Source organism: Tasmannia lanceolata, unplaced genomic scaffold (genome assembly GCF_043159265.1).
Source record: "Tasmannia lanceolata isolate RefF3 unplaced genomic scaffold, GAP_Taslan_0.1 ptg000008l, whole genome shotgun sequence".
Lineage (NCBI taxonomy): Eukaryota > Viridiplantae > Streptophyta > Magnoliopsida > Canellales > Winteraceae > Tasmannia > Tasmannia lanceolata.
The window spans coordinates 69,315,694-69,339,887 of NW_027518685.1; the positions used below are offsets into that span (position 1 = coordinate 69,315,694).

General features: G+C 38.3%; 2 protein-coding genes across 17 annotated transcripts in view; both read right to left on the reverse strand.

Annotated features, from left to right (window-relative positions):
- The window catches only part of LOC143885543 (cuscuta receptor 1-like), a 38,417-nt gene extending 26,845 nt beyond the window's left edge, over nt 1–11,572 (reverse strand). Inside the window, exons 1-3 of one of the 6 annotated variants that reach the window (XR_013253441.1) lie at nt 11,072–11,572; nt 10,873–10,977; nt 5,655–5,699 (exon numbers count right to left, since the gene is read on the reverse strand). The gene's annotated coding sequence lies outside the window, so the exon portion shown is untranslated. Of the gene's footprint in view, nt 1–5,654; nt 5,700–5,727; nt 6,132–6,462; nt 6,780–7,460; nt 7,865–10,872; nt 10,978–11,071 lie in introns of those variants that run through there. The other 5 variants (XR_013253440.1, XR_013253438.1, XR_013253439.1 and 2 more) reach the window with 5 other exon arrangements.
- Nucleotides 11,573–11,634: 62 nt separating this feature from the next.
- LOC143885544 (uncharacterized) lies at nt 11,635–22,390 on the reverse strand. 11 transcript variants are annotated; one of them, XR_013253449.1, is made up of 9 exons: nt 22,260–22,390; nt 22,080–22,145; nt 21,834–21,973; nt 17,201–17,358; nt 16,980–17,070; nt 16,043–16,104; nt 15,913–15,978; nt 13,829–13,918; nt 11,635–13,628 (listed from the first exon to the last, which is right to left on the reverse strand). XR_013253449.1 is itself a non-coding variant. In XM_077389771.1 (6 exons), exons 3-6 carry the CDS (start codon nt 21,924–21,926, stop codon nt 13,599–13,601), a joined length of 321 nt encoding a protein of 106 aa, XP_077245886.1. In that variant the 5' UTR covers nt 21,927–21,973; nt 22,080–22,145; nt 22,260–22,390; the 3' UTR covers nt 11,635–13,598. The 11 variants fall into 11 exon arrangements, 1 of the variants encoding a protein (XP_077245886.1); XR_013253447.1 differs by lacking the exon at nt 16,043–16,104; XR_013253446.1 differs by lacking the exon at nt 16,043–16,104 and having other exon boundaries at nt 11,635–13,960.
- Between the last annotated feature and the right edge of the window lie 1,804 nt (nt 22,391–24,194).

The window sequence follows — 24,194 nt, forward strand, 5'->3', positions numbered from 1 at the left end:
GATATTGATATTTGTTTTTTCAGCCATTATGTAATTGTACTAAGTTCTTCTGGTAGAACTAGATACTTTTAGTAAAATACACAAATGATTGGATTCATTTTTTAATGAAATTCATATTTGATAATTTACAGGAATTGGCGAAAATGGAGGAGATTGCCTCAATTTGGATCTTGATGAGGATGACTTACTTGATGAGTGAATCCTTATAGCGCAGTGGGAACTATTATTTTCTTTTCCGTTGATTAAATAGTTCACCTACATATGAAACTGCTTATGTTTGAGTTTAGATTATTTCTAAAACTCTTGGTTATTCTGTAAAGTATTTTTGTTTTCAGTTGGATTACAAATCTTTATTGATATGGTGATATGGATGATTCAATAATTTTGTTTGGACATCACATTAACTATCTATTGGATTGTGCTATATGTAGAACATAGGAGGAGATTGTTGGGTATATAATATAACCCATGTATGTTCTAATATAAGCCCAATAGGTAATGGATCAGGTGTAGTGGGCCCATTTGGACTGGAGCCCATTAACCTCTTATAACCCTAGTGTATCTCTATATATAGGGGCTGGAGGCAACAACCTTTGTATTCCAAAATAGATACCTTGGGTGTAATGCTTTAAGCATCCTGGCTTAAACCCTAATTACTCTAACAAATACTTGGTATTCCAACCTCAAAAGAAATATGGGATACACTATATGAACTCTTCATCTAACAATCACAAGCAAGACGTTCTTTCCTTCGAAATGAACTCGTTGAACTCAAAAAAGGGTAAAAACCCATCACTGAATATCTTCAAACCATCAAATCAATTTCTGACTCCTTGGCTGCCAATGATGACCATTTATAAGATAACAACCTTGTCACATCGAATCTTAATGGATTAGGTCCGGAGTATTATTCCTTTGTCATTGCCATGGAGAGTAGATCGAACGCACCAGGTTTCAATAAGCTGCATGCTCGTCTTTTGAGTCATGAACAACGACTCACCCGCATGCCTATTGCCATCACTGACTTAGGCAACCAATCAACACTTTACTCTAGCCAAAATCACAAGAATGGACAGCGTAACAACTCCAATAGACGGAATAACAACTCTTGGAATTGTGGCTTTTCTTATGGTTCTAGATCTGGTCCTTGTCAAATTGACTCTAGCAGCAGCAATGAGCCTCGCAACTCCAATACCAACCAATCCAACTCCAAATCATCTAATGGTCCAAATTGGTTTCAAATATGCAAAAAAACAGGTCATGAGGTAGATAAGTGTTATTTTTTATTATGGATCTTCAGCAATAGTGGGCTATCTCATGATTTTCTAGGCTTACATCCTACTCCTCGAAATCAAGGACAACAAAATACTCCCCGCAATTCGCAATGGATTCTCGATTCAGGAGCGACCAGTCATATGAGCTTTGACCCATCGCTCCTTCAGCAATCACATGCTTAAGATGGATCGGATCAAGTCTTCATTGGTGATGGTAAGGCACTGCGTATTAAGAATATTGGCCACTCATTTATTTCCACTCTGCAATCTAAATTGGCACATGGAAATGTTCTTCTGGTACCTGGCATTACACAAAACTTGTTATCAGTTGCACAACTCACAAAGGATAATAATTGTTCTATTGATTTTTTCAATGGGGCTTTTCTATTAAGGATCTGCGGACCAAGATACCGGTGCTAAAGGGCCCCGTTAAGGACAACCTCTATCCTATCCCAATACGATGTCAAGATGCAGTTACTAAGCAGTTCATCGTGTATTACGGGACCAAAGCTCCAGCACGCATCCGACATAGGCGACTTGGATATCCTGTCGCAAGGATACTTTCTGATTTTAAGATGAGTAGAACTCTAGAATTTTCAGACTTCTTATCTGTTAATACTATTTGTGACTCTTGTCAGATGGGTACAAGTAGGGAACTTTCATTCTCTTCATCTAGTAGGCAGTCTACTGCTCCATTGCAACTTGTCTACTGTGACATTTGGGGACCTGCACCAGTTAATTCTGCTAGTGGTTTCAAGTACTATATTTTGTTTATTGATGACTTTAGTCGCTATGCTTAGATTTATCCTCTGGTTGTTAAGTCTTCTAGCAATGAGTGCTTTAGACACTTTAAGTTGATGGTTGAAAATCTCTTCTCTACTACTATTAAGTGCTTTCAAAGTGATATTGCCTATGAGTTAACTAAAGGGGACTTTAAATTTTTTTAGATATATGTGGTATTGTTTTGCGGATATCTTGTCCCCATACCCCTAAACAAAATGGGGTAGTTGAGCGCAAGATTAGACATAATAGTGAGATGGGTAGCACTCTTCTATTTCAGGCTTCCATGCCTAGATGTTTCTGGCTTGAGACTTTCTATGCTGCGGTTTATTTAATTAATCAGCTGCATACACCTGTACTACATGGAAAATTTCCTCATGAAACTCTTTATGGACAAAGTCCAGACTATGGGCTACTTCGTATGTTTGGCTGTCAGTGTTTTCCCTATCTTAGGCCATATCAGCGTGACAAACTGAGTCCAAAGTCACTCTCATTTGTTTTCCTGAGCTACAATGACACTCAAAAGGGATATCGCTGTTATGAACCCACATCAAGACGTGTTTATATCTCACGAGTTGTCTTTAATGAGGACATTTTTTCATTTGCTATCTCGCATGTTATGTCTCAATCTCCCTCTACAGTGAAATCTGCTACCACCTCAATTCCTATCCCTATTGTGGATCTACCAACATTACCCATTGACTCCTCTCAGTTGGCTCCTCCTTCACCACCGCAACTACCTCATTTGGCTAATCCCATATCCCCATCTTCACCACCACCCAAGTCCCCTCATTTGGTTGATCAAATATCCCCACCTTCACACCCCCTCCCCCACCACGGCATGCCATGGTTACACATCTTCAAGACGGTACTCGAAAGCTCAAAGTGTACTTTGCCACGGAACATCCTCTTCCATCAGCCTATGTAGCCATCCTTGAGTCTAATTCCCTTGAGCCATCCACCTACAAACAAGCACATCATGATCCTAAGTCTGCAGTGTCTGAAGAATACAATGCCCTTCTTGAGAACAACACGTGAACCCTTGTTCCTCCGCATCCAACTATGAATGTTGTTGGTTGTTGTTGGGTCTATAGGATTAAACATTGCAGTAATGGTACAATTGAGAGGTACAAAGCATGAATCATTACTAAAGGATTTCACCAACAGCCTGGCATATATTTCTCGGAAACATTCAGCCCCGTTGTCAAACCTGCCACCATTAGAAGCATTCTAATTGTTGCTCTCTCTAACGGTCAGTCTATTCGCTAACTTGATGTTAAGAATGCCTTCCTTCATGGTCTTCTTGAAGAAGAGGTTTACATGGACCAGCCTCCTAGCTTCATTGATGCTGCTCATCCTAAATATGTTTGCAAGTTACATAATGCCATCTTTGGACTCTGTCAGGCCCCACGTGCATGGTTTCAACGGTTTAGCGCATTTCTTCTTACTATTGGATTTCGTCGTAGGATGGCAGATACTTCCATGTTCGTTTTTTCTTGCTCTATTGGCACTATTGTTCTCTTACTCTATGTCAATGATATTATCCTCACTGGTAACAATACAACACTTATTTCTACCTTTATTTGCCATTTGGGGAAAAAATTTGCTATGAAAGATCTCGGTGATCTTCACTATTTTTTGGGTGTTGAGGCAAACGCTCTTCATCAGGCCTTCTTCTCACTCAAACCAAGTATACATTGGATATTCATAGCCGCACAGGAATGATAGGCTGCAAGCCATGCTCCACACCTATTACTAGTGGTTCTAAAATGTTTATATCTGAAGGATCTCTTTTCCAGACCCTCATGAATATCGCAGTATTGTTGGAGTATTACAATATCTTACTCTTACCAAACCAGATATTTGTTATGCTATTAATCAAGTTTGTCAGTTTATGCACAAGCCGACAACAATTCATGAACAGGCCGTTAAGCGTATTCTTCACTATCTAAAAGGAAAATTGGGGCTTGGCCTCACTCTTCAATCTGGACCTCTATCGCTTATTGTATCCTTTTCTAATGCTGATTGGGCCGGTTACCCCACTAGTCTTCGCTCCACCACTGGTCCACTGGATATTGTGTATTTCTTGGCTCCAATCTTCTCTCATGGGGCTCAAAGAAACAACTCATTGTTGCTCGCTCAAGTGACGAAGCTGAGTACAAGGCTCTTGTTATCACCGTACCAGAGACATTATGGCTTATGTACATCCTGTGTGATCTTCATATCGCTCCTAAGCTTCCTCTTACCCTCTATTGCGACATTGTTAGTGCTACCCACATGGCTTCTAATCCTGTTTTTCATGCCCACACTAAACACATTGAAATTGATTACCACTTTGTTCGTGAGCTTGTTGCCAATGGCACTCTTCAAGTTCGGTTTGTTCACAGTACACGGCAACTTGCTGAAATCTTCACTAAAGGTCTTTCTAGCCCTATAATTGATGTCTTACGTTCCAAACCGATTCCTGTATCATGCATCCGTTTGAGGGGGAGTGATAAGATATAAAAGGCAACATTCAGTCGACAACAACTTCAAGGAAAGAAATCATGCAGTGTTTGAATGGGCAACATCATGGACGGAAATCATGTAGTGCCTAAATGGCAACTATTGCCAATTAGAATCATTACTTCTTTATTAGGAATAATCCTTTGTAACATTTACTTTATTATTTAGGAAAGTAGCTTAATGGTTTTGTAATGTTTCCTTTATTATTTAGGAAACTAGCTCATTACTCTTCGTATTTAATGTAATGGAATCGTACTAGCTTCTCACATTGACAGCTACACCAAAAATATAAGACGCAATTTCCCTTTTATTTCCCTACTCTCCGGGTCTACACTGTGCATGTTGGCTACTTAAAACTTTTAACGACTATTCTCCAAGGTAATTCTAGGCAAATCCAATTATTGTCTCCTCCATGTTGGCTACTTATTCCACCACTCTCTAGTCCATGCCACGCAAAACATACCCTCATAGAAAATAGTTAACACTAATTAACATTTTTGAATTATCTAAAGAATTAGATAAAGTTGCATTTTGCTAGAAATGTATTTTACTTATCCATCTTCTAACAATTCAGAGGTCCATGTGAGATCTAGAAACCAAGAGACTCAAGATAATCTCTGTATGGTGTGCCATACACTCCACGTGACAATCTCAATCACTCTTGGAAAACACTTCAAAATGGGATCCTGTGCCAAATAAAGAAGCGATGAGAACCACCGAAGGATTTGGATAGTTTTACCCTTTTTGTTTTGGATTTTTAGGGATGCACGCTCTCTCTTTTTGTCTCTTGTGCAGGTGTAACGATAGAGGATCCTGTGCTGTTTTTCAGCATGCCCTAATTTAGAGAACCCCCTTGCGAGCAACCCCATCACTTTTTATATTGCCTCTCATCTTACCTTCACAGGGATAGTCCCAATAACTAGCATTTGGTGTATCCCATATTGTTTTAAGGGAAGTGATATTTTCACCCTGAATACACTAGAAGGGGTGTGGCCAAGGACGACAAGGGGGTGATAATATCATCTACCAAAATAATTATGTAAAAAAACTGTGAAGATCACACATGTTATAAATGAGACTTAACATTAAAACTCACCTTTGGTCAATCTAGACGGTCACATTGTCATAGGTCACCTTGGCCTGTAACCATCCAAAACCACATAGATGATAGAGCCAATAAACGTAAACATCTGATTAAGACGGTACAGATGGATGATCATAAAAAAGAAAGGGAAATGATATTTACACCCCTTTTATCACCAGGGACACCCATTTGCTAGTGTACTTTGCCATCAAAGCCACTGAATTTTTCTGATGTAAAGTTCATTAGCCCCCTTTTTGTGCCATTGATACACTGCCGCTGGGTGTCCCTGGTGATCAAGAGGGGCGTAACTATCACTTCCTAAAAGAAAAGGAAGCAAAGATCCATATTTAGTTGACAAAAGTATATTTTTGGATAGGCAATTTCGGGGAAAGCCATTTCGCAGCTGGCTTTTGCATGTGAGAAACTCTAATCACTGCAAATTGTAATTTCAAAAGTTGGTTGAAACTCTAGCAAAACTTTCCAAAATTCTGCAATTTCGAAATTAAGGTAGAATGTTTAGTACCACATCGACTAAAACCATCCATATCCCATAATTTGAGGACTATATATCGCACTAAATCAATACAATTAGGGCCCGTTTGGATACCTCATATTTTGTATTTGGATTTGGAATTGAGTTTTGACTACAAAATGAATAGATCTGGCAACTGATGGAGAGAGAGAGAGAGAGAGAGAGAGAGAGAGAGAGAGAGAGGGTACTCCCAAGTAGAGGAGAGACGGTGAAGGAAACTGCCAGAATTGTGGATTTCCAATTTCTTATTTTCACAGCAAATTTAGAAATCTGATTTTTTTCACTGTCAGATGCTGAATTAGAAATCCAAGAATTTGACCCGATCCAAATTACAATGCAAAAAGGGCTGCAAATGAGAGAAATCAAAATCAAAATCTTTTCGGCATCCAAACAGGCCCTTAGGTATATAAGAAAATTCCATGTACAATAAAACTCAGAACGTTGTACAAGAGAATTCAATGTATAAGAGCATTCCTTCATCCTTCCAGGAGAGAATGTGCCTGAGTTCTTCTGGAACAGAGTTAAATAACACTCGATCTTTAGAAATGTTTCCCCATTTTTGGATTGTGACTTGTAGGGAAAAAAAAGATCTTAGGAGTAGTCACTGCAACAACAAGCCCATTTCTAGTTATATCTCTAAGTATATTTGCTGCGTTTTCATAGTAAATTTCCATTATTACATTAGGAAACTGAGTTTCCTTCTAATTTCAATTCCTTAGGAAAGATCCATATTAGTTGAGATGTTTTTCCCCTTCCTTGTTTCTTATCCTCCCAATTCTAGAGTTGGATATTATTGAGGCTAAGCTCTAGATCATAGGAATTCAGGTTTGAATCACGGGGGACATGTTTGAGTTCAAGGTTTCGTGAAAATGTCAAATAGGTCTTCCTCAATAGAATAGCCTTATACAACATAGCCAAAAAAAAATTTGATATAATTCACATTGGATAGATAGAATGGTGGGTACAATGATGGGTTTTCTATGTTCAATTACATGTCTATTTGGTCAGTTTTATTCTATTAGACTTTAATTAAATAAAGAATGAAAGCATTCTAGAGCTATATATTTGTTGCATTATGAATTTCAGAAACATGGAGATCAAATCCATGCAAACGGATCTGAGTCCGGATTTTGATGATTCAGGATAACAATCTTTGAGCTATTCATGCAATCTCAAATGGCATCAGAACAATTTGGTATGGATGCTTGCATCACTATACATCACACCTATCATCTTCCCTGATGAGAAATAATACGCATTTGAGCTCCTTTACTTTTAAGGGGACTTGTATGATCTACCATTCAAAAAAAAAAAAAAAAAAGGGAGGAGAGAAGAAACATTTGATTTACTTCGAATTTACCTTGTAGAATAGTGATAAGTAGTGTTCAGTTACCAAACTCATAGAATTTGACTTGGAGAATGATGCTCTTCCTTTCTTGTCTCTCCCTCTTCGTTTTCTATATTGGTAATGACAACCCCTCCCACTACGAGGTTCGGAACAAACATTAAGGGGCCGTTTGGATATGCAGATTTTAGAATCTTGGATTTTCTCAAAAGCCTGGATGGAAGATGAGAGAAGAAGGAGACCGTCTGTCGTTTTCAGATTTGACGCCCTTCTTTCCGTCGAGCCAGAGAGCAGGAGATCGTCCCATTTCCAGGTTTTAGAAAGGGATTTTTGCTGATTAGTTCCTACATGGCAAAATAATTGCTTATTAGTCCTTAAGCATATTTCCTTAACGGTCCTACTTTTAGAAAATATTTGCTAAAAGGTCTCTAAAACTCACGAACTTCAATTTTCTCCGTTAAAATTTTTAAAATGGCAAATTTACCCCCCAACCCATTTAATCATTTTTAGCGTATTTGGATTTCCCCTCCAATTTTTTAGGAAAAAGACTAGGAAATAGGCGACACTATTATCTCTTCCAATATTCTTGCCAAAAAACCTCCTAAAAAAAAATCGTTTTAGGAATTAAAAAAAATTGAAAATCCCTCTAAAATAAATTAAATAGGGTCGGTTTGAGTTATCTTTTCTTCATAGATAAATAAAGTAAGAAATTTTATGAAAATTTTTCGTTTCTAATTTTTCTAAGAAATTCCTATCTTGGTTGGATTGCAAGAAAATATCTCTAATGTCATTGAAGAATTATGTCTCATTAATTTAGAGGAATAACATCATAAACCAAAGGTCCCTAACTTAAAAATTGAATAGGGTTGGTTTACCTTATCTTTTTTTTATGTGTAATAAGAAATTTTAGGTTTTTTTCCTGTCCTAACTTTTCCAATAAAATTCCTACAATCCAACGGGGCCTAAGTAGAAGGCATTTTGTAAGAGAAGCACTAATGCATCTTGCTAGGAAAGAGCTGCAGTTTCAAACAGTTGGAGGTCTCGGTGTTCTTGATCACTGCCACTGGTCGCAATATGATAGGCTTTTAGTTTTGTTTTGGGAATAAGAACTAGGGTTTGGCTTCTAATCTTAGGAGAAGAAGAAGGGAGAATTTCAAAGGGAAAGTAAATATTGGAAAAGAATATTGTTGCTTATTTCCTAGTTTTTTTCCTAAAAAATTGGAGGGGAAATCCAAAAACGCTAAAAATGATTAAATGGGTTGGGGGGTAAATTTGCCATTTTAAAATTTTTAACGGAGAAAATTGAAGTTCGTGAGTTTTAGAGACCTTTTAGCAAATATTTTTTAAAAGTAGGACCGTTAAGCAAATATGCTTTTCTTAGGGACTAATAAGCAATTATTTTGCCATGTAGGGACTAATCAGCAAAAATCCCTTGTAGAAATCTCAAGATGGGAGATTTCCGGGAGAGATTTCTAAAACCTGGATTTCTCACTTAAAATCAAAGAAACACTATCTAGACAGCATACAACAACTTGATCATGAACCCTCTTTTACATTGTTTTCAAGCTAAAACCTGGATAGAAGGCTGCCTCTTGTCTCCCATCTACAATTTGTAAGAAATCCAAGATTCTAAAATCCCTTAGGGTCCATTTGGATACGCGGATTTTAGAATCTTGGATTTCTTCAAAATTGTTGATGGGAGACAAGAGAAGGAGACCATCTATTTCGCTTCTCTTTAGAATCTTGGATTTTAAGTAAGAAATCCTATATTACTCATGCAGGACACTTGCAAAATATTGACGGATTCCGGGCACCTGAAAAGGAACAACAATTATGGAAACCTCTATCGATTGGAGAGCTAGGATCAGCCTATATCGATTGGAGGGCTAGGATCAACCTATGGAAATGATTTTACGGCACAACCGATTGATGTCGTGTTCCATCACATGGACGGTTTGGATCAACCTATAACCCTCTATATATCGGAGGCTTTGGATCAACCTATGAAAATTATTTTTGGGGCACAACCCATGTAGGCAGCGGCCCATCTAATGGACGGTTTGGATCATCCTATGTAGGTAGAGAAAAAAGGAATTTCTTTTCTTTTTATCTGAGATTTACACGTCAGCATTACTCTTTTACCATTAACCCCTTTGCTAATATCTAACATCTATCTCTATGAGAAATTATTTGAGGGTAAAATCATAATCTACATATGAAAAGTACCGACACGGGTACCTGTCTATGACAATTACGGAAAAAACTACCAAGGAGAGGTAAAAACATATGACAATGACGAAAGAACTACTTTATATTACGCATGGAGGACACTTGCAAAATATTGACGAATTCCGGGCACCTGAAGAGGAACAACAATTATGGAAACCTCTATCGATTGGAGGGCTAGGATCAGCCTATATCGATTGGAGGGCTAGGATCAACCTATGGAAATGATTTTACGGGCACAACCAATTGATGTTGTGTTCCATCACATGGACGGTTTGGATCAACCTATAACCCTCTATAGATCGGAGGGTTTGGATCAACCTATGAAAATTATTTTTGGGGCACAACCTATGTAGACAGTGGTTCATCTAATGGACGGTTTGGATCATCCTATGGTACGGGCCATACCGTACATTTTAATAAAGTGAGGAGTGCGATCATCAAAATACGGTGAGTAGTGCCATTAATTGGAAAAATGTGTGTGTTGGTGAAAGAGAAAAAACATAAAATTTTGTTATTAATTTTGTTTTTTGCCACTTATATCAATCACAATTATTTGAGGAAGGTAATTGGTGCTCCTATCCCTTTTTTGGTTTCTTCTTTTGAGGGAGGGAGGGAGGGAGGGAGGGCAATATTCTTTAGCCTTGAAGCGGATGAGAAACCTAGTATGTGAAATACTAAGAAAATGAAAGGAAAGAAATGTACAGCCTATAGAAGAGAACCTAAAATTATCTGATTTTCCATCACCTTCACAATCCAAAAATCTCCAGTACAAAAAACAATTGAACTTATGCATCAGAGTCTGGCTCAACCTAACTACATTTCGTGATCCTTGCAGGACCTCACTTCAATTGATCCATTACTGATATTGCAAAAAAGTAAACCATTTAAAAGAGAAATACAAATTGTTCTCAGCTTCAATAAAGGGCGACATAAAAGCAAATAATTCCTTAAATAAAAGGTGAAGGATCTAATCTCACTATCAGAAAATTCAAGCTCAAGGCAGTAAGAGTAAAGTAGATAACAAAGTAAAGAATAAAATGACAAACATATATGGAAAAAAAAAAAAAAAGGAGATAAAATAGAAATAGAGATTTTACAATTAGAATCAGTAAACGCGTCTGACCTTCGGTGGTCTTTGAGCAGAGATGAAGAGGTTTGTGCTGCTTCTTTGTAAAAAAATCCCCTCCCGTTATCAAAACAAAAGCCTATAGAAGCCCTAGAAATGCCCCTATATAGAACATAAAAAGATTAAATTACAGAACAAATACTCGTAAAAATATAGAAGAATTTTTAAGTTACAAGGAAAATTCCAACTTACACACCATTTTTGCAGAAGGCCCTGTAATCCTCACCAATCTGACCGAGAATCAGTTGATGAGATGCTTAGCCAAAGGAAAGATCTGGGCAGCCATGGAGTGATGGAGATGAATTGGAGGTGATGATTTTTGGGAGATGAAGAAACCCTCTCAAGGTTGGAAGTAATGATTTAGGGTTTTGCTCGGTTGGATAGATGGAGGGATGTGGGAAGAGAAACATCGGGAGGAGGACACGTCTCGCATTACCTGATGTGGACGCACGGAAATCTCGAGAGAGAAAGAGAGAAAGAGAGAAAATATGGAGAAAAAATCTTGAAACTATCGGGCGGAGATTTTCTCTCGCTAACTAAAGGGGTGAGAAAATATCGAGAGAAAATCTCTAAAATATCGGGAGAAGGTTTTCTCTCAGGTGAGACGAAATAGGAGGTTGACACGTAAGCAAAGTCTTTTAAAATCGTAGAAAATATACGGTAAGACGAAAGGAGAGGCTGGTCCGTACAGTTCTTTGTCGGCCCATGCATCGCACAGGGTTTTTAATATATATATATATACTACAATCTAGCGGGAGGAAAAAGAATTTGTTTTCTTTTTATCTGGGATTTACACATCAGCATTACTCTTTTACCATTAACCCCTTTGCTGATATCTAACATCTATCTCTATGAGAAATTATTTGAGGGAAAAATCGTAATCTACATAGGAAAAATACCAACACAGGGCACCTGTCTATGACAATTACAGAAAAAAAATACCAAGAAGAGGTAAAGACATATGACAATGACGAAAGAACTACTTTATATTACGCATGCAGGACACTTGCAAAATATTGACGGATTCCGGGCACCTGAAGAGGAACAATAATTATGGAAACCTCTATCGATTGGAGAGCTAGGATCAGCCTATATGGATTGGAGGGCTAGGATCAACTTATGGAAATGATTTTACGGGCACAACCGATTGATGTTGTATTCCATCACATGGACGGTTTGGATCAACCAATAACCCTCTATAGATCGGAGGGCTCGGATCAACCTAGGAAAATTATTTTTGGGGCACAACCTATGTAGGCAGTAGCCCATCTAATGGACGGTCTGGATCATCCTATGGTACGGGCCATACTGTATATTTAAATAAAGTGGGGAGTGCGATCATCAAAATACGGTGAGTAGTGCCATTATAAAATATGGTAGTAAGGACATTAACACTATATATAATTTGAAACCATCGTTGTTACTTGGATGTTCCCACGCGGGTCGGGTTCAACCCGAACCCGACAGGTTCAACCCGAATTTGGGTTGGGAAAAATCAACCCGAATTGGAAATCGGGTCAGGTCGGGTCGGGTTGGGTTCGGTTGTCAGGCAACCCGACCCGACCCGAAACCCGAATTTGAGTTCCATCTGAAGAAGTTCTGTATATTTCTTTTTCTTTTTCTTTTTCAACATTGAAATAGCCTCCACAGTCCACAATGGAAGATTTGGATAATCCTATGGTGCGGGCCATACCTTACTTCAATAAAGTGAGGAGTGTGATCATCAAAATATAGTAGTGCGGATAACAATTCCCTTTGTTAATTGTTAGTCCCTGTTTGGTTTGGGTTTTGAGCATGGTTTAAAATTTCGACCGAAATCCGAAATTTCGGATACCGATGGGGACCGAAACCGAAAATTTCTAAAATTCCATTTTTCGCCCTTTACCAAATTTCGGTTTAATAACATTATTTATTAAAAAAAAAAAGTGTTACAAGAATTTCGATCCGAAATTTCAAAATTTGGGTCCGGAATTTGGAACCAAATTACCAAATTTCGGACCGAAATTTCGGTTTTTGGTGGGGTCTGAAACGGTTACCGAAACCGAAATTTTAAACCTTGGTTTTGAGAACCGATTGTGAGTTAAAAACTGATTATTGGTGACTCACTATTGGTTCTCAAAATCCAAAACAACCCAGCTTGAGTTGAGGTGGTCAACAATTGGTACCATATCAAATCGGGTCAACCCGACCCGAATTGGAAATCGGGTTGGGTCGGGTTGAGGAAATTGCAAATCGGGTTGGGTCGGGTTGAACCCAGTCAGGCTGGAAATTGGGTTGGGTTGGAAAACATGGGTTCCTCGGGTTAGGTCGGGTTGAGACCCAAGTTGCACCCCTAACGATGACGAAAAAACTACTTTTCCTTATCCACTATGTGCATGTCAAATTACGGAAAGTTTGATATTACGAATATAGGACACCTGTAAAAATATTGACGAATCCTAGGCACCTTAAGAGGAACAACAATTATGGAAACCTCTATAGATTGGAGGGCTAGGATCAGCCTATGGAAATTATTTTACGGGCACAACCTATTTATGTTGTGTTCCATCACATGGACGGTTTAAATCAACCTATGATGTGGTCTGTACAATTCTTTGTAGGCCCGTGCATCGCACGGGGTTTTTTGCTAGTGTATATATATATACTAGTAAGACACCCCGTGCAATGCACGGGGCGAAGAAACAAAAACTGTATAAATGAAGAACCAAAAAACTGAGTATAAATCAGGAACACACTTGAACCACTCCACCTACCTGCACATATATATAAATCAAGTCTATAGACATTCAATTGAAAATACCACATCAAGAGTCTAAAGAAAGGAAAGAGATCCAAGAGAAAGGAAATAGTTTTCCAGCTATTAATTAAACAGCCAGAAAGGAAATAGAAATAGAAATTTCTTAAATTTGAAGCACACAAAGACAAAATTTTCGCGAGCATTACTTCTCATCACCTCAATCTCCTCGTAGGGTAGAATAATGTCTGAAGCTCTAATCCTTCGTAATTTTCTCTTCCTTTTGGTTGCACCAAGGAGGATAGAAGTCTCATTGCAGCAAAAAACCATATGATATTTAGGAAAAATCACCTACAAAGTTTATCTAAGAAAAATCTAAATTTTATCTAAGAAAGAATGCACATAAGGACAGAAACCAAAATCACATATGAGAAACTAATCCCATCAAGAACAAAACAAATATAAACCCATGAGACCTACTGAAGAAGAAATGTACAACAATCCAAAAATGCCATCACATATTAGAGAAAATCCCAAAAGATTGCACACTAAAACATAAAAGCAAGAGTAAGAAAGAATAAAAAGCAAAAATAAAAGGAATAAAGAAGTTTTTTTTGTTTTCTACTTTCACCTGTGCATCATGTATGGAGCGACAAAGAAAAAGTAAACAACATTTAGCAGTGGGTTTACAACTTGTGGAATTGCATAATCAAGTAAATCAGTTGTAAAAAGAGATCTGCAGTAAGGAGTGGAGATAACAAATGAATGAAATGTTCTTGGGAGAGCTCCTTTTGAAATAAGCTACTTGGTGGCCTTAACACTTCTTATAATAACCTCTCACAAAAATCATAGAATAACCAGTACCCTATCACAGGCAGTGAGAGCCAGTTCCTGTGTTGTATTGCAATGCAAATTCCATAGAAAATTCGAATGGGGATTCAAGTTAAAACAGACAAAATGGTTGCAAGGTAGCAAGGGAATACAATGCTTGGATTGTTCGGTACCCAGGATATACACTTTTTCCTTTTTTGAGATTATAAAAGAGAGACACAGAAAAATTATCGGGAAAGAAACATTGATCCTGCGGTACACAAATGCAATTTTTTTTTTGTCTCGGAACTCAGGATACACGCATTTTTTACTTCAAAGGATGGCGCAAATAACACATCAAGAAAGGAAGTGAGATTGTAATGGAGTTGGCCTGAGGGTGAAGGCATCCGCCGATATGAGTTTTACTCGAGTGATTTTATACTTGCAAGCAAACTAAGATCATAGAAAACCAGGGCTCCTAGAGATGATGAGAAGAGCAGGTTAACAGTTCCTCCCAAGTAGAGGAAAGTTTAAGTTCTCAGAATCGAAAACTAACAATGCCTAGGGAAAAATAAAACAGGTATAGGAAGGAGGAATGCCTGGAATTTGCACCTAATCCTTGAATAAATTATGTTTCAATAATATGAATAAATGCCTCGTATTCATAACTGCTTCAGATTTGAAAGTATTCTTCATATTCAACTCTTTCAGTTTCAGCTGAAAGAAAGAGCGCACCTTCAGCTGAAAGAAAAACGCAGTCCTCCCTCAAACTTAAGGAATTTACAGCCTTAAATTGAACAACTTTGGGACTAACACTTCATACCCCATGAGAAAAAAATCTGAGAAGATTAGATCAATACTGAATATGTTTCTCTGTCCAACATTAGCAACTAATTTTTACTTGCATAAGCTCGACTAAATCCATGTGGGTTCTAGCTCACATGCATATTTGCAAACAACCTGATTTTCAAAAGTAAGCATAATCCCATTTTAGGAATAAAAGAATGAAGAAAGAAGATGAAAAGATGTAAACAGAAATAAAATCAAATTAAAAGCAAAAGCAACGGAAAAAATCTGAAAAGTATAATGTACCATGAAACATAATTGAGAAGCTTCTAGCAAAAGCAATATCCGCACATTCTCATAACTATGAACTGTAAAACGTAATTGATGTAAGACACAAAAATATATGCACATTGGAAGCCTATTCTGTAGAATGCAAATAGCAAAAGAAGGCATCAAACCCTAATTTTAATGTAAATTACCAAGGACGTTCTAAGTTCAAGTAGCCTGCGTGATGATCTCCGTGGAAAAAATAATTAGAAACTAAAGTAAATAGAGATATGAGGAAACAACATAAATTTATGAAACTCTAGTATCTGAATCGAATAGCAGGAATGGGAGAAAAGTAGAAGAGAAGAACAAAATCCACCTTCCAATCTTTACTAATCAAATATATATGCTAATTTATAAAAATATCCATATCAATTTACCTCAAGGTCTAGACCTGCTGAAAATATCTGGTAGAAAGGTGATGGATGATGGAATCTCAAATGACCCTGCATTTTAAAGGTCAATATTTACAACAAAAAAGAAAAGAAAAGTAGTTAATCTGAAATTGACCTGCAATTTTACAGAAAACCCATTACGATCTCGATCGAAGGGGAAACCCTGAAAGTAGAAAACTGTTTTTGAAATTAAACAGAATGATGTAGCATGATAGATAAAAGGAAAATAACACAAAATGCAATTGAAGTTCACAACATCTATCCACAAATCCAAATAGATTAGTTAAAAACATTGCAGAAAAACAAATCAAAAGTGAATGGATTGTAAGATTTAGAGAAGGTAACTATCGTTGCCCGGGCCCGTCTCAAATGATTATGTACAAAGTAAAAGGGAAAAAAACACATTAGATGGCTATAAGTGGTTAAGCAACACCAAACAGTTAGTTCATTGCATTCCATAAATTGAAACATACCTTAGGCCCTGTTTGTTTTGGATTTTCAGAGGGATTGGGAGTCAAACTATTGGAATTCAATAGTCAGTTTAGGACTCAGTAATTCCGAATCGCGTTGGTCTATAGTAGGAAATAATAAAAAAGATGGTAAATTAGGGCAGTTCATTTATCACCCATACCTCGTTTTAAGAACTCCCACACCACACGTGTTCAATTTTGGAAAATAGGGAAAGTAAGAAACAAAGGCAACCCCAGAAATCCTAAGGCTACTTGCATATGATCCAAGCTATCAAACAAACAAAATTGCCATAGGAACCCAACAACAGAAGTAATATGCACTTTGCAGTCAAAATTACTCACATACAGACCATAAAATGAGAAACACAAATACAAATCAGGTGATAGTGCTTCATTAACATGGTTGTAACAATCTAGTTGTCTAATGGATTTCTTCTCTAAAGTAGTGCACTTCTCTACTCACCACTAAACAATACATTCCGAACAATCATCAAATTGGATCACATGGTCAAACCAAAGGAAACCAAAAAGCTAAGAAATAGGTTGAGTTAGAAGGTCTCACTATTTTCAATCCGGAAGTACCTTGTTATTAGTGAATGGAAGGTGTTTTGGCAGACTAAAAAGGCTCACTTGTCAACATCTTGCATCCCAATAGGGAGTCAAACTCCTTGTCCTAATAGCAGTTAAGTAGGAAAATTAGAATGCATGTGCATAGAAATAGAGATAGGAGGTATGTTGGTTGTTTAACTTCATAAGGAAATTGTCAGGGTTTGATATCTGAGATTTGCTACGTTGGCTAGTACCAAATTCCATGATAAATGAGAGTGACTCCCATTGATTCCTCCCAAGAGAATAAGTCTGTGAGAAATGAGGGTGACTACCATTGATTCCTCCCAAGTGAATCATCGACAGAGACAATTCGCCACCTCTGATCTTTTCCAGCACATCACTTGCAATAAATCTGTGAACGGAAGAAATCTTAATGAACAAACAGGGGAAAAAAGAAGAGTCATCGTTCAAGAAACAACATCCTTTAGAGGCCGAACAGTAGAATACAAACATGGAAAATGGGAAAAACAACCCAATTTCCACGTCAACGCCAAGCATATGAAAATGGAAAGATTCAAAACCAACCCTAAAAGAAGACTGCTAGGCTCAGCAAAACACCGTAAAAAATTCAATAGAAGCCGAGAAAAAACATGATTAAGCAACCAAGGACCACATGCTTGCTGTTAGGAAATGAGTCAGTTGAAAGGATATATTAAAAAATGGGAAATACTGATAGAAAACAGGATATAACTGAGAAAGAAGATGAAGAACAGGAGGAGATTGATGACGGTGAAGAGAAAGTGGAAATTCAGCCATGTCACGACAAAAGAAACAAAAGCAGTAGAATGATGAGAACACCCATGTGGATGAAGGATTATGTCCGTAATTAGATTAACAGAAGCTGATTGGTTAAAGATTGTTAAACTAGGTTGTTACCATTTATACTTTTCTTGTAATTTGAAAGGCCAGCAAGGCTGAGTTAGTTACGATTGTATGTCAGAGTATCAAGTCTGTTAGGAAAGGCCTATATAACAGAGGCATCATGAGATGAGAAGGGGATAGAAAAATACTACTTTCTGAAATTCTTCTTCTCCTCCTTCCTTTCTTCTCCTCATCTTACTCTGTTTCTCTTCTCATTACAGAGATCTGGAAAATCCAATTTCTGGGTCATAACATTGGTGCTTTCATTGACTCTATCTGGAAAGCAATCTATCAATGGCAGACAACATGAGAGCTCAATCAAAGATTGATGAACAGTTCAAGCTTCATCAACGACAACTTAATGAGATCCGGCTTCTCTAGGCACAACAACATGAAGAGCTAGTAGCCATGATTAAGCAATTGCAGAGCTCCTCATCACAACCTTCCTTTCAACGTGCATCTGCCGCCGATCACTCCTCCGGTAATTCTGACGATGTTCTCGTTCCTATCCAACCAAATTTTAATCGCTTTATTTGTATGGATGTTCCCAAATTTGATGGAACAGATCCAATTGGATGGATCTTCAAGATCGAGCAATTTTTTAATTACTATACCACTCCAGAAGATCAGCGATTTTCCATTACTTCTTTCCATCTTGAAGGCGCTGCTCTTTCTTGGTTTCAATGGGCCAAAGCCAACAATCTATTACATTCTTGGAAGGGTTTCTTGGACGCTATTCGCCTTCGTTTTGGACCGTCACTCTACAAAGATCACAAGGGCGAATTGGCCAAAATCCATCAAAAACCTTCAGTGGAAGATTATGAGCACCGATTTGAGGACCTTTCTAACAAAGTCAGTGGCTTATCCGAATCGTTTCTCACCAGTGTCTTTATCTCTGGCCTCAAACCAGATCTGAAACGCGAATTATTAGTTTTGCAACCCACTTCGCTCATTCAAGCAATGTCGCTAGCTCGGATCTATGAACAGAAGTATGAGGATATGAGGAAGCTTTGGAAACCTAATTGGCCATCACCTGTCGGAGGCCCAGGTATTCTCCCAAACCCTCCTAATTCAGCCATTAAAGCCCTTCCAGCTCCTCCATTGAAGCATAATCCTATTCGGACAAGACAGCTCACTAAAGAAGAACTGAAACAAAAACGGGAGAAAGGGATCTGTTATTTTTGCGATGAAAAATTCATTCCTGGCCATGACTGTCGCCGTCGGCTGTATCACCTTTCCGCAATGGACGACGAAACAGAGCACCACATTGATGAGGGACCTGATGATACTTCGATACCAAACAATGACGAATTACCTGCGGATAACTCGGCGGAAATCAGCTTTCATGCTATGGCGGGACAACAGAATCCGAGTACAATTCGAGTCACCGGGGTATGTGCGAATACTTCAATTCATGTTTTAATCGACAGTGGTTCTACCCATAATTTTGTTAAAGAACAAATCACCAAATCGTTGAATTAGACCATCGTTCCTACAACACCTTTCAAGGTACTCATCGGTAATAGTGACTACCTCCTTTGCACAAAAAAATGCATTGGTGTTAAAATCCGCTTACAAAGTTATGATTTCACTTTAGATCTCTTCTTGCTTCCTATCAAAGGAGCGGATGTGGTTTTAGGTGTCCAATGGTTAGCAGAACTAGGACCCATCTTGACAGGTGTCTACCATGGAATTCACTTGGAAAGGAAAATCTGTGAAATTGGTTGGTGAAGCAGCTCTAAACCCTTCCCCCCTTAAGACTGCGCAACTGAAAGGTTTAACAAAAACTGACTCAATCGCTTCTTGTTTTCAACTGGTTTGTGTTGATTCCTCAGTTCTGTCCCAATCGATGCATTTCAATAACTCCATTGATATTCCACCCAATTTACCTGTTCCAATATCCCAAGTTTTACACAAATTTGCTACCGTTTTTCAGTTACCATCGAGTTTACCTCCCACAAGAGCTGTCGATCATCAGATCCATCTAATCCCTGGTTCAACCCCAGTTAATGTCAAACCTTATAGATACCCACATTTCCAAAAACATGAAATTGAGAAGTTGGTTCATGAAATGTTGGAGTCCGGAATAATCACCCCACGCCACAGTCCTTACTCATCCCCTGTTCTTTTGGTAAAAAAAAAGGACAGTACTTGGCGCTTTGATATCAAACAATTCATTACAAATTGTCTGGTTTGTCAGCAAACCAAGTACTCAACTACTGCCCCAATGGGATTGCTTCAACCGTTGCCAATTCCAGACAGAATCTGGGAAGATATCTCCATGGATTTCATCACGGGCTTACCTCGGTCCAACGGATACACTGCTATACTTGTTGTCATCGATAGACTGTCAAAATATGCTCATTTAGGTGCTCTTCCAACTAGCTTCAATGCTACCAAGGTCGCTAAGTTGTTCATGGAAATGGTAGTACAGCTTCACGGCATGCCAAAATCTATCGTCTCTGATCGAGATCACATCTTCCTCAGCAACTTTTGGGTTGAACTTTTTAAACTAAGTGGCACTTCTCTGAACTTTTCATCTTCATACCATCCCCAAACGGATGGCCAATCAGAAGTTCTAAACCGTTGCGTGGAGCGGTATTTGAGGGCATTTTCTCAAGATAATCCAACCCATTGGCATTCCTACTTGTTATGGGCGGAGTACTCTTACAATACCTCGTTCCACACAGCTATCAGTATGACCCCTTTTGAAGCGGTATATGGAAGACCACCGCCTTCCTTACCACATTATGTGCCGGGATCCTTAGCGATCGAAGCAGTTGATACAGAACTCAAACAAAGGGATATCCTTTTAACTGCACTCAAAACAAATCTGGCACAAGCGAAATCAAGGATGAAGTATATGGCGGATCAATACCGTCTCGACAAACAATTTGCTCTTGGAACATGGGTTCTCCTCAAACTTCAACCTTACAGGCAGCAATCTGTTGTTACGAGACGTTCTCAGAAGTTAAGCAAGAGGTTTTATGGCCCATATGAAATTGTTGCCCGTGTGGGAAACGTTGCCTACAAATTGAAATTACCGGAAGGTAGTAGAATTCACCCTGTTTTCCATATCTCACAGCTCAAGCCATATCATGGACCAACACCACATTCTCCTTGCATTTTGCCTCCACAAGCTGATAACAACCACCACCCAGTTGTTTCGCCCCTAGCCATTTTGGGACGAAGAGTTGTACTTCTGCAGGATAAACCAGTAACACAGGTGCTCGTACAATGGCAAGGACTACTGCCAGAAGATACCTCTTGGGAGAATTTAACTGATCTTCAATCGGATTATCCATCCTTGAACCTTGAGGACAAGGTTATTTTTCAAGGGGTGGGAAATGATAGAAAACAGGATATAACTGAGAACGAAGATGAAGAACAGGAGGAGGTTGATGACGGTGAAGAGCAAGTGGAAAGCCAGCCATGTCACGACAAAAGAAACAAAAGCAGTAGAATGATGAGAACACCCATGTGGATGAAGGATTGTCCGTAATTAGATTAACAGAAGGTGATTAGTTAAAGATTGTTAAACTAGGTTGTTACCATTTATACTTTTCTTGTAATTTGAAAGGCCAGCAAGGCTGAGTTAGTTACTTTTCTTGTTAGGAAAGGCCTATATAACAGAGGCATCATGAGATGAGAAGGGCATAAAAAAATACTACTTTCTGAAATTCTTCTTCTTCTCCTTCCTTTCTTCTCCTCATCTTACTCTGTTGCTCTTCTCATTACAGAGATCTGGAAAATCCAATTTCTGGGTCATAACAAATACCCTTACCGTGCCAATTTCTTTCAGAACTACTAAGTAATGCTTTGTTGTGGACCAAAAAATCAGAAATAGAGAGGAATAAAAAAAGGAACTACTAAGAGGAATCCAAATGCGGAACAATTCAAGGAACTACTAAGAGGACACAAAAGAGGAATCCAAATTTTCTTGTGGCAATGCTCGGCATATCTCACAAGCTCAGTCTCTCTCTCTCCAAGGACGACGGCACTGCTAACCCCAAAATCTCGCCGTCTTTCTCTCTCGATCGGCCCCATCTCTCTCACCATCCCTTGCACTACCACCACCCTTGCATCGCCATCAAATCAGCAAAAGCCTGGATTTATGCCGCAAGCATAATATTAATTAATTGATTGGAAAGGGTCCATACAATCTGTTTACATAGAAGAGAATAAAGAAAATGGATTCATAGATGGACTCACCTTCAGTTGCTAAAATGCTCCCAAGAAAATCTAAGACTCGAGTGGATTGAAGCCACTTTGACAAACCTGAATTTTCTCCCCGGATTCAGTTGGGAGTGAAATTCCATATCAGAAAAACCCTAATTGGCTAAGAGAAGCATGAAAATATCGAAACGACAACCACCAAATCCAAATACAAACCTTACAAACCCTCGAGCAAGTAAGCAACTGTTCCAAACCCAAATCGAGCCCAGCTTCAATGACATGAAGATATTGCAGGTGAGGGAAGGAGAAAATCTTGCGAGATTTGTTTATACCTGCAATACAATTATTTTTTAATGGTATACCTGCAATACAATAGAAAGAGTAAGATCATAATCAAAATAGATAAAACCCTCAAAAAACCATTCTTTAAGTAGAAAAAAATTAATACAACTGCTCATCAACACGTTCTCACTAAAAGTACCATCGTCCGCAATGACGCACCAAGGCTGTAACAGTCCATCTGCCATAAATATCCATTGATTCAACAAAGAAACCTCATAGTAAGGATTTTTCATTTCAATCCAAAAGTACAAACTTCCTATAGTTGTAGGTTTGTTTGATTACACTCTTTGAGTTTTTTAGCATCCCCTAATTTTGATAAACTTTATTTTCACTCAACCAAAATATAGTGCATCCCCTTCCTGATAAATCCATCAAAAAAAGGCTAGGGAGGTGAAATTAAAGTCTGGAACCCAAACTTAGCAACAGATGGCAACAGAAGGTGTCTTAAATATTTGACGCCCAAAAGCCTACTCTGGGAGAAGAAAGGAATCGAATCAACAGCAAAAAAAAAAAGGAAGGAAGGAAGAAAGAAATTCCAAAACCAACAACAGAGCTTGAATAATCAGTCGCAGATTGGGAAAAGAATCTCCAGATCGATTGTTGAGCCCCAAAATCCATCGAATCTTTAAAAAACCAGGACATGCCGAAGGGATGGAAGGCCGATGGGAATTCGTGGAAGAGAGATTCACACCATCTCTTTTTGCACGATTTTCTCCCCTAAGAACTCGCCAGTAAAGAGAGCGATTCCGATTTTCTCGTGAGATTTTCTACATATGACGATATAGGTCTAGTAGCGAAGGAGGAAAATGTAAGCAATAGGAAAAGCGGTTGAATAAATGGGCTTGCTAAGCAATTTAGCCGGAAGCCATTTTGTGGCTAACTTTTGCACCAGAGAACCGCCAGCTCAGATAAATAAAAGGAATATGGTAGGAAAAGCTTTTCGAGTGCAGCATTTTTTGGGAGTGTTGATATGAAATTCGAGGGGAGGAGGTTGCATTTGATGTAAGATGAGGAGAGGGTGTATTGTGAAGAAAAAAATATAGGAAAGAGGCACCCTTTAGACCCCATTTTCAAAACCTATTATACATGGGATTAGGAAAATAAATAAAAGTTGAAATTGTCAAAAAAAACATGTAGAGATTAGATAAAAAATTTAGTTGAACTACAAATATGGCATTTGCTAGGCAATTTATCCTAGAAGGGGTGAATTTATCACTGCCCATTTTCACATAAATGGTTCCCCCTGTTTGGATAACAAGAAAAACATTTTTGACGGAAAAAGGTTTCTTCCTTTCCACAATTTAGAGGGAAATGATATGGTTATAGTTAATTTAAATGGATACTATCATACATAAGAGGCTCCTCTAAGTAAAAATTGAATAGGGTTAGTTCAAGTCATCTTTTTTCATGTGTAAAAAACAGTAGGGACTTTTAAATATATTTTTCCTTTCCAAACTTTTCTAGAAAATTTCTGCAATCGAAACAGGGTGAAATGATACATTATCTCCCCCTTACTTCCACAGGCCACCCCCTCTACTGTATTTGTGACCCCACTCTTTAAACTACAAGACGGTGGACCGGGGGAAGAAAAGGGGACAATTATATCATTTATATATCCCCCCGCATGCTAAAAACAAGTACTGAAGTTGCAACTAGAAAAGAGGCCCCATTTATACTTTTGGTCGCTCAAATTTTATTCGAATCCAACCCATTCCAATTAGGGTTTCAAGTTGGTTTTCCGGCTGCAACCCCTCCTTTCTGACAAATAATCAAACAAACGGCAAGTGGGTTTTCTTCCTATTGATTTGA